The sequence below is a fragment of the Stegodyphus dumicola genome, chromosome 5, assembly GCF_044657685.1.
Source record: "Stegodyphus dumicola isolate Sdum_Otavi_A_Nest chromosome 5, ASM4465768v1".
Taxonomy (NCBI): domain Eukaryota; kingdom Metazoa; phylum Arthropoda; class Arachnida; order Araneae; family Eresidae; genus Stegodyphus; species Stegodyphus dumicola.
The window spans coordinates 233,125,521-233,143,204 of NC_140772.1; the positions used below are offsets into that span (position 1 = coordinate 233,125,521).

A 17,684-nucleotide genomic window follows, 5' to 3' on the forward strand; every position below is an offset into this window, starting at 1 on the left:
ATGATCCAAAATAACGAGGAAGTATTTGTTTTTATTAATGTCACTGCGGGGATATGAACTTAGCAAATCCTTTACTATTAATTCATTTGGTGACATACGTTTTATACTATTTAGGTACCCGGTCGAGCTGTAATTTATTTCGTTAAACTAATTGGCAAGTATGACAGTATCTGACATATTTTCTCGCTAGTATTATTACACAGAAATAGACCTTAATAATCCCACTTTATATATATTTTCCAAATTCTATTTACTTGCATTGACACCCTCAGACAAATTTCTGAGGGTGACAATGCAGTACATAGAATTTTGAAAATGTATATAAGAAGGGATTATTTTTTCATCGCTGTATACCTGGTAAAAAGTTTTCAATCAGTTTTTCACTTATGCATAAATCTGACGTTTTTACGTTGGCATCACAGCACACGCATTCCTCGATTGTAATGTCTAATTTGAGTAGTTCCAATTTTCCTCAACCATACTAACAGTTTCGTTATCATTTTCGTTATAAACACCTTCACTTGACTCTTGGTTCGGAAACTGCCCTTTAATGAAGCAACGTTTAATTGTTGTAGTTTTACTTGAGTTCAGAAAAGTGAAATTATATTCTCATAGCATCAAGAATATTCAATTTTTCCTGTCGTTACATTTTGAAGGGCTATTTGAATCAATCTTCACCAGTAGAACATTTTCAAATTCTTAATGACACCCAGCTCTAAAGTCAGAACAAGTGGAATTTTCAGATATACTACACAAGTGCAATTTTCCTAGGAAAAAAAAAACTTTCACATTTTGCAAGAAATCTGTCGTTTCAGGATGGCTGGTAGACTGATCTATAAAAAGAAAAATTTTGCGGTTTTTATGCCCCTTAGTTTTGTCTTTCCATCCTGTAAAATTGGCTATAATTATCCATGCTTTCTTATATGCTTTATATTTCAATGGTAGAGTTTTAATGGGCTTGAAATAACTTAGCTTTTGTGACTTTTCTGTAGCTAAAGATGTCATTTTTCCGGTACCACTACCATTTGCACAAAGTAAAACGAAGAGATATTCTTTACTTTATTTAGCTCCATGACACTGGTAACATTTGAAAGCTAGGGTTCTTAAAGACAAAAGTTTAAAGAAAACAACAGTTTCATCATCATTAAAATGTCTTTTAATTGATATAAATATACTTAGGTGAATAAATTCTTGAATCAGTCGGCATCTGGCTCAGTAGGAACGCCTTTTTATTCTCCGTTTATATGTGCACATTCTATGCCGCAGTTTAAATTTATGCAGCCCAGCTAGTTGGAAAGCAAACTTCCTTCACATTCTATCGAAGTGCTGTTTCTTTTTATTCTCGATTAACATGGGGTCATTCGCTGGAATATTTGATTCACGACACTGATTGAAACGTTTTAAAATGGCTTTAACTTCAGGAAACTTCTTTAATATGAAATTTCTTTGGAGCGTATTGTCCACATGTCCACAAACTGCTGCTCTTTCTTCACCTTTTTTTTTTCAGCCATAAACGATCGTTTTTAATGTTGTCACAGGGATATCTAGTTTCTTTGCTAACTCAACTTTCGTCAAACCAGTATTGCCATCAAATTCTTTTAGATTATTTTTTACGAAAGCGCCTTTTGCTTTCGTGACATTTTGTGTGAGTTTATTCTGCTCCACTATTTCACTTAACACAGCCACCTATTCGGAAGAGAAGTCCGTATCTCTTTTGTCTTCCAAGTATCCCTCGCAAATCATGAATTGGTTTCCAACTCCTGTTACCAGACTGTTAAGTCTCGTACCATTATTTTCTTCCCCTATCCTCATTTATGGGACAAATACTGGAACGGTGGGACTGCAAAATGTAAAACTACTGCAGTAAATCAAGCAAAAGCGACGTAAAACCAAATTAACACGACGTATAAAAGAAATATTTTACTACTAAAATGAATAGGACTGAATCGGAACCAAGATGAAAACACGTATAAACAAGGAACTTATAAACGCTGATCTAACTATTCGCAAAATATTTATATACTTATAAAGCAACGTTTATTACTTATAAACAAAAATAGAATTAGTAATAAAAATGAAAAAGATCACGATTTATTAATTAAATTGTAGAGATATTAGGTCATTTCGAAGCCGGGCAGATGAGAAATGAGCAACGCCTTTGCCGGGGCTCGAACCACGGGCCTCTCGAATACGCGCCGGGCGTGCTGACCAACACATTAGGAAGGCATGCTAAGGAGGCGAAAGAAATATATTATAAAATTTTTACTATTTTTAAAGTTAAATTTTGATGTTTATTTATAGTAACCGATATACTACTGTATAACAAAATCAACAAACTCTATTAATTATTTAAAGTTTTGTAATTACAGGTTATAGATGTCAATGTGTTTGTGCTATGTTCCTATAAGATTTATAAAAAATAAAATATAATTAAAGTTTTAATATTAGGAGATGTATTCAAACTGCATGCATTCAGAGCTGAATTAATCAGTATCTGATACAATTTTATAAAGATGTATAAAAATTGTTTTTATCGAATCGTAGTATTCATAGTAATGAAACGCAGTATTCATAAATTAGTTATTTTTCACATTCCTTACTGAGGATTTCTGTAATCTACTTTCCCTGCTCTGCGACCTGATTGATCATAGCTAGGTAGATTACTCTAGCCCTTCCTTGTTCGCGCTGATGAACGAGATCCAAGTCTACCTAATGTTTGAATAATGAGACCATTTACGAAACGAGTCCTGCCTCCGTGATAATAAATGCTATTCTGAATGTAAGCGGTGATTCTCCCAAATGAGAATCCAATTACAACGTCGAGAAGCCGAGAAATAAAACTGATTAAAAAGAAACGCATTGTGCACACAAGAAGCAAATTGGGAATTAGAAAGTAGCTTTTTTAAGAGTTCATTAAGGCCTATTCATCAGATTTTAATTTGCTGTTTATATTTTTAGTCTCGCCTGGTTTTGTTACAATGCTTTTATCGGGTTTCTAAATTTCATTGCTAATGCGATAAAATTAAAGAAGAATCTGAGAGCGTCATTAGTTACTTCTTAAAATGAGTCATTCAATTGACTTCTTAACTTACTAATATGAATTAGAGGTATCTCTACATGTAATAAAAGGAAAAATCTGTCTGTCTGTGTCTTCCGTTTGTGCTGCACGTTAGCTAATAGACCCAGAGCTTGGAAATTTGGTGCATAGGTGCATCTAAACAACAGTGCACCTCGAAGCGATTTTTTTTTTTCAAAATTCGAATGAGATTTCTTTTAATTTTATGTTTTTGATGAAATTGCATCAAATCGATAATTTTCTCTCATTATATCAGCAACACTGCCAGGCAGCCATTGTTGCTGATATATCACTGTTGCCATTGTTACCGATATCAGTACTGTTGCCACTCGGAAGAGTAAGAGCGATAATTCTGTACAGTTTTTACATTTAATGTTTCTCTTGGATACTAGACGTTTGTCGAGAGAAGGTAACGAGAAATTGGTTAATTTATTTATTAGGATAATTAATATTTGTATTGCTTACTTCATTGTAATGTTTCTTTATGTCATAAATTTTATTGAAATCTGATTTTTTTTTTAAGTCCAAAGGAGCTTCGTCGATGAAGGACTATTGTTCCATTTTGTGATTTTGCGTAGATTCACTACAAACGGCGAATCACTTTTCAAACTGTTGCCACAAAATATTATCGCCCTGTGCTATATTTAAAGAAATTAAATAATGAAACATCTACATAAATGTATGAATATTTCTTGCATCGTTTATAAAACAACGGTACATAGAGCAATCGAATTTTGAATGACGTAATCCTACTGCAAATATGGGCATGTGGAAGCCCAAATTTGGAATTTGTGCTATTATCGATTTCATAGTTTGTAAAACTTTAACGAATTTCTTATTCACAAACTGAAGGATTTCAAAGCGAGCCATGGCAACGTTGTACAGAAAAACCTTTTTATTTCCAGGGCGCGTGTCTCTGTATCGGAAATTCTAAGAATATGCTCATTTTAAAACTATTTTGCGATGTTTGCTGTTCAACTAAACTTTAGGATTAAAGTGTGAAGAACGTGATATTTAATAAATAAATAAATGTAACACACAAACTGTTAAAAAAACACCTTTTTGGACGTAATTTAAAAACTGAAACCTTTCAGATTTTCTCTCCTTCTTTTGTTAAAGTTGTTCTGTAGAGTAAAATTCTGTGCGGTTTTTAAATTTAATGTTTGGTGCTCTCTTTTAGGCATTTTTCCGGTACATTTAAAAGTCAGAAGAAGGCTGGCCGAGTAGCGGGCTAGTTTTTAGTAAATGTCACAATTAGCAAAACATATCCTATTGAACACAATTAGCAAATCATATTTGATTTTATTCATATTTAATACAGAAAGAGCTTGGCAACATGCAAGAATATTTTCCAACACTATTTACATATTCGTGGTCATTATCTTCCGATGAAAAATTTTCTTTGCAATTACGTTGTAGAGTTCCTCACTCTTATTCTACTAAATTCAACGTTCAGGAACCTAATGAAGTGTTAAGCATATTCGCTTTGTTTTAAATAACATGAATCCTAAACTCAAGAACGATTAACTGTCCTTTATTTCACTCAAAATAAAATAAGCAATCAGGCCCCTTTCTTCGGGCTTACAACAAAGCCTCCACTTGGGCTAGAAATTAAACTATTAAATAAGAACTAACTATATTTAACAAGATATTTAGCCGAAGCTAACACAATTCTAGCATAGTTGGCCCTTAATGTTAAACTAGCTGGCAAATATGAAAAGGCACTTAAGATACGGCCGAGCGTAACAGCTTCTCACGAGGCCAACACGCGCTACTCAGGATTCCTAGCGCTCTCTCTCGACGTAAGTTGAACCTACCTTAAATACTACTACTTACTCATTTGCATTCAAAAAGATTTTAAAAACTCATTCTGGTAGGGAGTTGGAAGTCGAAACAAGGAACGATAGGAAAAGTTATCCAAATTAAAATCTACGTTACAACGTTCACAAATGATAGTTTCAAAATGTGATAAAACTTATATATTGATAGAATTTTTGAAACGTTGTCTACTTGCCATCAAATGAATGCGTTCATACTTTTTCGATAAAATATACTTCTCGCGTAAAGAACTTCAAAATGTATCTAAACGTAACAAAAATATGTTATTTGTCTTGAGACATTCAGACAGAAATTACCCAACTCGGACAGCATGCAGGCACTAACCAGCAAATAGTATCATTTTTCTCCACGGCTGAATATAAGAAAGCATTACTTGCAGTGTTCTCGTTGCATTTACTCCTTACTCAGCTATTGTTTTTATCTACATTCTCTGACAAATTTAGCTAAGAAATGTGGCATTTCCCAAGAGAATTAGCGACACAGCAAAGAAGAACAATATTATACTTAAAGTAACTGAAGGAATATTTATGATAAAAGAAGAGGCTTAGTTTTCTTATGAAGGAACTTATTTGTGGCAGCTTTAAGGACTGAAGCAGCAACTAATGGTCTTTCTTTTGCTTAGCATAAGCAGATTTTGTTCGGCCATTTGAGAATAAGAAAAATTCTTTTAGCCGAAATATCTAATTCACGTCTTTTGTTGCATATTACGTATACCACCTCCAAAGAACACAAATTTAATTTAAAACCATGCATGGAAAATATTTTTAGTCAGAATTTAAATTAGTATATAAGGTATTTCTTCCGCTCTCTTAGCGTGCCTTCGTGGTGTAGTGATTCTGCACCCTGGGCCGCTATTCCTGAGGTCCGTGGTTCGATTCCCGGCGAAGGCGTTGTTAATTTTTCATCTTGCTTGCTTCCAAAAGATACCTAATGTCTCTACAGTGGCGCCCGAACTAAAAAGGGTGTTGGATGAGGATTCTCCACACCCAGGATTTGGCGATTGGGTCCCTTAAAATTCACAGTCGACCTTAAAAAGCGGAGTATATAAGGTATTTCTCCCGCTTTCCTAGCGTGCCTTCGTGGTGTAGTGGTTCTGCACGCTGAGGCGGTATTCCAGAGGTTAGTGGTTCGATTCCCGGCGAAGGAACTCTCCGACTTTTCCAATTAACCTAATGTCTCTACAAGTATTTTAAATAGTAATTTCAATCTTCTTGTTTAAAAACATAAAATTCGGCTAAGAATTGGTATATTATTGCTTTATTACTTTGCAGCTTTAGCGCAAGTCATAGGCTTTAATTTACATTTAATTACTTTATTTTGAATATATATATATATATATTTTATGTACATGTTTTCAAATGTACATATTTATTTATAACTTGGGAATATCTAAAAATGAGTTTTCCCCATTAAATCACGATTTTTCAAGAACGTTTTACCTATATATATTTCGAGAAACTGTTGCTAAAACATTACAAGCCTGCCACCAGATTTTTGGAAAATTATTTATTCCGCCGCCCAGAAGTTGAGGAACTCGTAGCTTGCGTTTACTGTTGCTTTACGACTTCTGAGCCTTACCGAGCCCGAGTCTCTTGCACAATATGTAATGTACCAAAAGGGTACCGTGCATTGCGATCGCATATTCAGGCAAAACATGTATATAATTTATTTTTTTTTCCCATGCAAATGTATTAGTTTAAAGCTACTGGAAAGGAAAATTTACGCAGTTATTATAATCGTTGGATGACACAATTAGCTACTATGCTTGCTGGATTTATAACTCAAATGGCTTAAATCCAGGTTTCATAAAAGTAGAATGGAATACGCATGTGCTTTTAAATGTCTAAATCCTGAATTTGTAAGTTTCGCTCACAAATGTCGATACTTTGCTTATTCACAGAACATATCTCTTCTCAGAGTAATTAAAGAAGCAACTATCTTCTTTAATTACAAAAACTCCTTTTATGTTATATTTATGCTTTGAAGTTATTTTAATCAAAATTTCTTTAATTTGCTTAGAAAGGTGTAAGAATACGTACAAAATACTGTAAACAAAAGGCCCACCAGCGGCCGAGCGGTAAAGTCGCTGAACACTGGTAGTTTGGTCCGAGGTTCGAATCCTGCGAACGGGCTGGCTACATGGGAGTTTTCATGGTTTTCCCCATGTGTAACGTGTATACGATCCAGTTTCCTTTAGAAAGTCCTCCCCTTAGGCAGATAGCCCTCGAGGCTTTGTCACAATCACACACGCTGTAAACAAAAATGTTTACATTGACTTTTCACCACTAAATTCAACCTACGTTTCAATCCAGCGAGTAAAGAATCGGTGATAGTTGAAACAAGAAACGTTTTACGTAAGACGCGGAAATTCAGCTGCAAAATAAGAAAGAGGTGCAATTTGAAAAATCAAAATACATAACATAATCATGAATATCTATATGTCTTTAAAGTTAAAACAAGTAATAAAACACATACGTTAGAAAAATTTAATAAAACGCGATTTTTTGAAAATTGCATTATGTGCGAAAATTCTAAAAGAAACACTGAACGCCTTGAATCGAGAGTATATATTATGATAACAAAGTTTTGAGAAGTTTAAAATAACTTTTTATTAACTCTTGAAGTTCAAAAGAAAGCACGTTTTGCACTGCAGAATGAAATTCCCCCACTTGCGGTTATTTAAATTAACATAAATGAAAGTTCAAGTTCAAATAGTGACGTCTGCTTAAGCTGGCTCAGGCAAGTAATAGAGTATCTTCAAGGTCGGCTAGCAAAATGGGGGCTGAAGCAGGAATAAACTTTGGTATAGCTGGCGAAAGGACGTAAGCTGAAAGTGAGGCTGCCAGAAACTCTAATTCTAAAACTTTCAAACCGTCAACTTAAATACTCTCATTTTTTTTGGTGAGGACTAATGGAAGATGATAATGTTTTAGATCATAATAACTGGTTAATTGACATTTTTTCTAAGATAGATACAGTTATTTTCTTTCATACAGAAACTTAACTAAAGAATAAATATTTTGAGACAAATTAGCAGCTTCGAAGATGTTCGAAATGTTCAACAGTGGCGGATGGATATTTTAGATGTCTCAGAAGTTTTTTAGAAGTAGACGCAGAACTTACACTCTTTGCTCACAATCAGCAACCATTGTGTCATCTTAACGAATGCGACAACCATCCGAACAGTGTATTGCTAAGCACGGACCTACCACTTAGCAAGTTTACGCGGAAACATGACCGAGGTCATGTCAACAAAAATACATACCAGGTAACATAAAAACATTTATTTCTTTTTAGTACTGCAAACTCAGATGTAAAAAAAAATTGTTCTGGAACTTTTCTGACAAAGGATGTATGAAATATCCATGACGTAAATTCAGACAGCTTTTGAATCTGAAAATACAAACTAATATCATTTGATTTTGCTCAACATACTCTTGAATTTCAGGTACTTTAAAATGAATGTGTGTTTTAGCGTTTGAATACATTGAGAACACCGGTGCGTTTGCGATTTTTCTATTAAGAACTTAAAAACTAATAATCTAAAGACTGACATTCAAAACCTGACACCCAAATCAGATAAAAGGCATCATTTTTCACAATAACAGAATTTTTTAAAATTTATATAGTCATCGTAATTGTATTACATTAAAGGTAGTTGAAGTATTTAAATTTAATTTTTAATCAAATTTCTGATGGGCACTGGACCCATCTGAAACCACTAGAGCCACTGGAAGAGAGGACATACAATTGCATACATCCATGCCTTTTCTGGACTAAGTATCCCACTTCCTACAAAATATTTGAAAGTATGCTGGGTTTTGTAAAATATAAAACAGAAATACTATTTCATAAAACTGACATAAAAGGATGAAATCCTTTTTGGATATCTTCATTTGCATTATAAAACTAGTCAAACTTTTTTAATACCAAATCCTATATATTTATACTGGATTATGAACTTCATTACATAACTCCTTACCTCAAATTTTGATAGAGAATATTTGGTAAAAATAAACAATTCAAACATCTTTTCATTTATTTGCACTAGTTTTATTTTGATCTGTAAATAAATACTCTCTTTTATGGCCCAATGAACGACCAAAAATTTGGAAACAAATTTTAAGCCTTTCAAATTATAACTACGTAGTAAACTGAACAGTTTTAATTCTATAAAAGTATTTCTTAAGAATTTGAATTTGAATTTTATTTTAATAACGCATTCACTTTATTAAGGGCATTTAGTATCTAATATGTATTTTACACACAATTTTTACTTAGTCAAATTAATATATACTAATATATGTTTATGATATTATAAGGTATTTTCTAATTCATTTCCACATACCTCCGTGGTGTAATGGTAGCACACTAGGCTCGTATTCGAATCCTACATTTTTCACATCTCCTGCTTCAAAATAAACTAATGTCTCTACAGTGGCGTCCCAATTAAAAGATGGTGGATGATGATTTTTCACCACAAGGATTTGGCATTATGGGTTCCCTAATTTCCAGTCGCCCTTTAAAACGGGGAGTGTATAAGGCGTTTGTTCCTTTTTTTTGCATGCTTTCTTCCTCCTTTTTGCATGCTTCTTATTAAAAATCATCACTGTAATGATTAAACAGTTCTTGAGAATGTGTTAAGAATTTTTGCTTTAGTTAAAGGAATATTTTCCTGCCTGAATGCATATAATTTAGACACATCGTTTACTCGCAACTAAATCTTTATAATAAAAATTATGGCATTTTGCTAAAAATATTTCCATTTTAATCATTAGACGACTAAAATTTTGTGAATATACCGATGATATGTACGGGGCAGCCCTCTTTGCACTTAACATAATACGCTACAAACAGATGCGACAAAACCTAATATTATTAATAGCCTTCCTTTCATTCCGCCAATGAGGGATCGCTAGCAAAATGATCCCGATAAATAGGATGGGACACCATCGCCCATTCATCACCTGCTCCAGTGCGGGAGAGCTAGATGACATACTATGCTAGGAATGACGCAGTTGCAGATTGTGCTTTTGTTGATGTGAATATATCCTGAGTGGTTCGAGGTTCATATCAAGTTCTCCCAATTTACATTTCAAAACTGCATTGATAATCAGCTGAGGAAATGCGAGACATAATTGCTTAATTAGAGTTATTACCGCAAAGATTTGAATTTAGAGTAAGATTAATGAAATTATTTAATTTAAAACACAATATCTAACTTTTGCCGAGGCTCATATCTATTAAAACAGTAAAAATTCTTAGGTTCAAGAAACTCACTCTGAGATCTCTGTTATGCATGGAGAGAAAAAAGAATTTATTTCTGAGGTTTTTATTTTGTCTCTAACTTCAAACGCTTTGAAAGGACTTAACTGAAAATCCAAGTCGTTTTTAACAATGCAATCAAGAAATGAGGAAAGCTTCAATCTGAAAATTTCTAAATTAAATCAATTTGCGTTATTTAAGTTTAATACTATATTCCAGAGGCCAGAATTTAACATTTTTCTACTTCCGTGAAAGACTAACATAGTAATTTACACTTTTACTGCGATCACATTAATTTTTCATACTAGAAATGCTTTTGACACAGCTATTCTAAATATGTTTCGACCATTACTTTAGATTATGTTGCCTATTTATCAGCTACACGGCTTAGCAAATGCTGCTACTTAATTTACCTCTCAAATTATAACTACTTAATAAACTGAAAAATGTTAATGCTATAAAAGTATCTCTTAATAAATAAATGCTTTTAAAAAAACTGAAAGGTTTCAGATTTTAAATTACGTCCAAAGAGGCGTTTTTTTAACGTTTTATGTGTTACCTTTATTTGTTTATTATCATGGTCTTTGCACTTAAACCATAAAATTCAGTTCAACAGCAATGTCGCAAAATAATTTTAAAATGAGCCTATCTTTAGAATTTCCCATACACAGTTCCGCGCGTTGGAGATAAAAAGGTTTTTTTTCCCGCTCCCGTAGAGTGTTGCCATTGCTCGCTTTTAAGTCGTTGAGTTTGTTAATCAAAAATTAAAATTCGTTCAAGTTTTACAAAATATGAAACCGATAATAAACCAAATTCCAAATTTCAAATTTGGTCTTCCAGATGCCCATATTCGCAGTATGATTACGCTTGGATGGCTCTAGGTACCTTTGTTTTATCAGAATGCAAGAAACATACATGCATACATTTATGCAGATTCTTCATTACTTAATTTCTTCAAATATATTACAGGGCGATAGTATTCGGTGGCAACAGTTTGAAAATGGAAACGGACATTCAGAGTGATTCAACGCAAAATCGCAAAACGAAAACAATAGTCCTTCAGGGACAAAGCCCCTTTGGACTAATAATTTGCATTTTTATTTTGTTAATAATATGTATTATGAACATTTTTAAATAGATTAATATATGCTGTATTTGTTTATGATATATTCAAATGTTAATTGCGAGTTAACTCAAGTGTCAGTTCTTAATATTGTCATATTATAATAATTTAATTATGTCATTAATTGCCGCATTATATTAGTTAATTAGTATATATACAGTATAATATAATTATTAATTAGTATATATACAGTATATTATATGTACATATAATACCTCATGTTATATAACTGATTTGTAGTTTTTAATCGAATATGATTTACAACAATTAAATAATTTTCCATCATTCTTCAAATGCTCTGTGATTTTTAAGACAGAAAGCATGAGAAATTCACGAAATTTCAAAGCTTTTACTCGCTGCCCGCTTGAAATATAGACTTGCAGCCAAAGTACATGATTATAGTTGGTGGAGAGTAAGGGGATTTGACATTCATTCGTTATCTTTATAGTTCCCGTGAGTTTCATTTTTATGTTATGATTTAGTTCGTCATGGTGTGCGTCTACACAACCTTAATTAAGAAGAAGAACGATACTGCACAAATGTTGCATCTCTGCTGGTCTGTTCCTCTTAGAGGAGGACGAGAAATCCTCATTCGCTAATCAAATACATTCATCAACTGCGTTATTTTTTAGAAATTAGAAAATTTTATTGTTCTCTTATGATTTAATCTAATTATACGACAATTGTTTTTAATTTATACTGCAATGTAATGTTTTAATAGGTAAATACACAATCTGAGATTCTTTGTATTTAACTCGAGTAACTATACATTTTTACTGTTTAATTCGAAATACACATAAATGTATAACGTTTAATATGGATGGACGAAAATTACGTACACTGCGAAAAAAAAATGGAACAGGGAAAAAATATCACCCGTTCTATTGAGCCGATTGACAAAATTCAAATTGCGGTTTTCATGGCTCAAAAGTGCAACTTGAAACATATATTAGATTTATATATAGCATTGTTCTAACATAGGTATTTTGATACAAAATCGAACTTTTCTGAAATAACATAGCATTTATTTTTCATATTTCGATTCTATGACTCAAATTATGCCTAGATATTAAATTTTGTAAAATTTGGGACGAAATTTACGGAGAAATTAAAAAATTTATCTTGGCACAATTTTTTTTAGTTTGGCCAAGAATAATTCACTCTACGAACTTCTTAATATATGGTAACTCATTTTCCATTCCCTTACGTTATGCCGGAACGGAAGAAAAGGCACCTCGTTCCTACCTTTTTACATTGCATATGAGCGGAAAGAAAGTCACATCCTTCTACTTCCAAATAATTTTAGAAACGTGTTTAAACGTGTTGATGTTTTATCGCTGTCGACAAATATGCCAAATTTCAAAACGCGCCAATATGTAAATTCATGTATATCTTCGGCAATTTCGAATAAAAAATTTTTATTTTTTGCAGGTCTGCTTAGAAATACGTCTACTTTAAGATGATGGTAAAAATTTGATAGATTATAATTGCAAATTGTTTTTGAAAAATTTATAAAAATTATTTAAAAATACAGATTTTAGACATAAATCATAAAATGTGGGTGAATTTTATTGGAAATAAACCTGAATTTCGATATGTGGAAGGAAGAATCAAATAAGCTTAAGAAAGAAAGTGAGATTAATAAATATATACCAAACTCAATTAAAATTGAAGAGCTAAAACTTTGAGAGCCAATTTTTTAAAAACTACCCGGGCGATTTTTACAAAACTTAGCAGTTTGGCGCAATTTGTGTCGTAGAATCGAAATATGGTAACAATTGGTATGTTATTTCAGAAAAGGTCCGATTTTATGTCAAATATTAGAACGATGGTATATATATATATCTAATACATATGCTAAGTCGCGCTTTCGAGACATGAAAAACGCAAGATGAATTTCATCAATCGGCCCAGTAGAACGGGGGATGTAGAACTGCCCCCCTTTTTTTGCATAGTGTACATGCTCAATGCTAGCAAGAAAGAAAGCAGTGCCTTGTATTTTATTCATCATATAAAAATGACCTTGATTGCCGTAACGATGAGCTCGGGTTCGAATCCCGGAGAAGGCACGGTTGTAGTTGTCCGTTCCCTCATAGGAGACAACGGTGGCCACCTTTGTCTCCTATGTTTGTCGTCATTAGGTGCAGCTTTATACAGCAAACTACATAATACAGCTGCTTTGGAAACTAGTAACCAGAAAGTTTGTGTTGCCACAAATATTTTTGTAATTTAATCCAATTTGAGGTAAAATTCTTCGTCATGTTTCCACCTTGTGGGCATGATATTTTAAAAATGACTAATGGTACATACTTGAAATTCGATGTAAATTTTTATTTTGGCACTATTTTCTAACTGAACCCAAAATCTGATGAATATCTTAATATTAAAATATTTTATGCACGAAAACATTGCATCTTTTTTAATAAAATAGTACATTTTATAAACTCAAATTCAAATAAAATAAACGTTCAACATGAAATTCTTAGAATTTTTTCAAAAATATTTTTGGCAAAGCATACTTTATGATTACTATTTCAGAAAGCAGCTGTATTATGTAGTCAGCTGTAAAACGTTAGAAGTAATTGCTTTTAAAATAAATAAGTTATCCCAATTCCTTCAACTGTCACATATTCGAAGATCTTATGAGTTTTAAGGTGCATGAGTCCCCTTAATAAAGCTCTGTTAGGAATAAAGTGCATCTTTTACTGTTGCGCCTCCAACATTGAGGAATGTTACGCACGATAAAAATTATGTTGAAGGATTAGTACTAGAGCTTTTTTGTCTAACATAATGCATTTTTAAACGCATAAATGTAAATGTAAATAAAATATTCAATTTATACTCTAGAAAATGCTATTTCACTATATATTGCTTTTCAAAGCATTATGCTTCTCCTACAAGTTTATTAAAAGTCGAAACTGTAAACAAAACTCTCGGTAATACTTTGGACGTAATTTTAAAGGCCTTCCAAAAAAAAATTCATCCTTTAGCATGATAGCATCTCATAATAATGTTGGCCACAGTTATCCTTATTTTGACATATTTCCATTAATTTCTTTTACAAGTTGCAATGCAACTGACAAAGCTCTAAAACGAATGAAATTATGGGCTTTAAAGTAATATGTATAATCGTATTAACAAAGCGAATGTATTATCGTTTCCTTTTACAAAGAAATCTCTTCTTCGTCTGCCTTTTTCTGCTTTCGCGTAAATTTTACGACCATTATAAGATAATATTATTGGTCTTATCTAGTTTAGAAATATTTTAAATCAGGGTTTTCTGAAAAGTTAAAAGTTGAACGAATACAATGTCAGTATTTTGTTATAAGTCTACAAAATGCAATTGACAGAGATCGTTACAAAGATGGTCTTTGATATCTTCACAATGCCCCTTTTAATCATTTCCAAACGTTGTCAAACTATTTCTGTAATAGTTAACTGGCTAACATTTGTCTGTAATCACAAAGCTTACGAAGTTATTTGTTAAACTGAATTTCGTAATACGTTTCTAAAAAGCTTAGAAAAGCCTTTACTAAAACTGGAAATAACGTAAGACTTTTCAATACGCATATTACGATTACAGATATTAATATATATAAGAAAAAAATTAAGTTTCATCTTTTAATAATGTTTATGTTTCTAATTTATTAACAAATTTAATTAAAGCATAGCAGTTTTCGATAAAACAAAAACCTGTTTCATAATACCCTAAGGATTAATGCTAATGCTGTACACTGCATAATGAATAATAGTTGATTAATTAAGATTTGCATTAAAATTGTACGAAGCAGTTACTCTGAAATTTTTATTCTGTATTCATATTTACGCTTTCAGTTCTATTGCATTATTGATAACTAAATTTAAATTTTTGTAGGTAAGTATAAATAGTTGCGATTTTTTTTTCAGCATGTATAAGCCGAGTGCCTGAAGATGGGAAACACTTTCATTTGAATCCACTTTCTAAAGACTAAATTGGGTACTCACACCAGTGTTGCCAGATCGTGCGATTTTGCGCAAATTTGCGACTTTTGACCAACTTGTGCGACTAAAATTTTAGTATTTGCGAAATTTATGCCACATCCATCATTTTCTTTTCTGCGGCTTCAGTTTTTTTAATATATCGTAAAATGTTTTTATTTTGAAATAATTTATCCATTAAAATATAATTTATATCAAAAAATAGTTTATTTAGGCTTAAATAGAAGTTGAGATCTGGCAATCTTATTTAGATGTGGACTTTCCTTTTGAAGGCTGCACAGCCTGATGCCGGTATAACGAGAAAGGGGTAACGGAAGTGAAAATGTAAAAAGAAAGAAAAAAATGCTTCGGGATCTCTCACCACTGTTTCTCGTCCCCCGTGCATTTTGTCCCCCCCAGATCTATAGTGATCATGAATCGAACCAAAGAACTTGCAGCTTGCGCGCCATATATTGGGTACCCAAACAGAGAAATAAATTAAGTTCATACTCCTGATTATAATATTGCTGAGAACTAAGCAATGGAAATGACTTGAAAATCAAAGCAATGACATTTTTCTAAATAACAACAAAAATAAATTGAACAGTGAAAGAACAAGGCTTTCATAAGTAATCATAATCCGAAACAGATCCACCACACGGAACGGAAAATTCACTGAAAAGCAATCCTCAATTAAAATTTTTACAATTAAGCAAAAAAACAATAAATTAAAAAAATTAACTGCCAACTCAAAAATTTCATACAAAAGAGCTAACAGTCTAAACGTGAGGAATCTCTTAAGAATGGATATCTGCAAATTAATTTTAAAATTGAAACTTAATTAAATGAGAATTAATTAAAAAAGAAAGGGATATTTAAACAATTGAAAATGAGCAATATAGTCTTAAAATTTTCGTTAAAGCTAAGATATGAATTAAAAAGGCCAAGAATCGAATACAGTCTGTAACTTACAGAACTAACAGACGGTAAATTTGTGATGATGTCAGAGGTCATGTAAGTCTGCGAAACTATAACGTCACAAAAATATCACGTGATCTCTGACGACATTTGCGATTTTTTGGGACTTTTTTAGTCTGCTTTTGCTACTTGAGTTCAAAATTTTCTGGCAATACTGACCCACACACGTTTTCTTGACATTCTGCATACATCAGGTAAATACTGTTTACTTTTAGATATATATTCATGAAAGCAAATGTCCCCTAACTCAGAAACGTCTCGCGTTTTTCATATAATTCATGAAGGTATAAAAAAAAATTAATTTTAATTGTATTGTTCCACGTAGAAAACTGAAAACTTTAAAATGTAGAAAGTAAGCTTTCCCTTAAGACAATTCAGTCTTTAGTCGGGCCAAAATAGTAGTTTTTTTTTTTAAATATACAATTTCAAATATAAATATTTTAGGTAATCTTAAGTAACGAATTCAGTATTCATGTTAGGTGTTTTGTAATGGAAAACGTCATTGACTTATACATCATTTATTTAAAAGTAACGGCTTCCGCAGTTTTGTGCTTGAAATGCAGGTATTAATGCAACATAAATTAAACAAGCATTGAATGTTTTTGCATCACAATTTTGCAATCATTTGCTTGTAATTTTTCGGTGGGTAAACCATTTTCGTAACACGTTTTATTTGCTTACTGCGATGCACACCGAGAAACGTTTTCGGCGAAGGCGAGCTTTGGAGAGCGCAGGCTCCGTATGGCGGCGCTCTAATCGTCTTCTCTGTCGTTCATCAGCGGCATTGCGAGTAAACGATGTAGGGAGAGGCTGCCGCTGAAAACACGATGGCTGTCGACGCCAACAGATACGCCAAAGAAGGTAAGTCCCTTCACTTCCGAATTCCTAAATCCTTGCGATGCACGACTTGTGAAAGTTAGGATGGCTCCGCATCCATCTGTTGGCGCCGGTCCCACTTTAGTGACGTTCGTGATGCTATGACCGCATTGCGTAAAGTCTGTATCTGAGGTCTTCGAACCATTTCACCCTCCCTCGAGTGTCTGTCACCTGTTGGGATGCGAACGGGGTGCACCCGCCTCCACCAGGGCGGTTGATCAACACAGTCTCTCCCTTCGGACGTACTTGACCTCCCGGACCTTTTAAAGGTCATGCTTCTGCTCTTGGGAAATAATACGCTGAAAACTGTGTGGAGTCACCTGCTACGAATGAGAAGGGAAACGTTTATTTACATTAGGATAAACCATATTGATATTAAGAGTATTTACTGCATGCCGGCAATTTCAATAGTGTTGTATTATTAACGTATTAAGCAGTTGACAGACATCAGCCATTTACTTTTCACTATATTGTTTTCGAAAGAAAAGCGATAATTAAGTTAGAATGTTATAATTAAGTTAGAAATTAGTTGTTAACTAATGTGAAATATTATGAACTCGTAATTACTTA

General features: G+C 32.9%; 1 protein-coding gene across 2 annotated transcripts in view; it reads left to right on the forward strand.

Moving 5' to 3' along the window:
* LOC118191572 (cyclin-dependent kinase 14-like) overlaps positions 1-17,684 on the forward strand; it is a 221,362-nt gene that overhangs the window by 14,438 nt on the left and 189,240 nt on the right. The window contains exon 1 of one of the 2 annotated variants that reach the window (XM_085817777.1): positions 16,953-17,099. The exons of the other annotated variant lie outside the window; for it this stretch is intronic. Coding sequence (XP_085673903.1) covers positions 17,066-17,099 — 34 coding nt within the window. The 5' untranslated portion in view covers positions 16,953-17,065. Of the gene's footprint in view, positions 1-16,952; positions 17,100-17,684 lie in introns of those variants that run through there. 2 annotated transcript variants of the gene reach the window in all.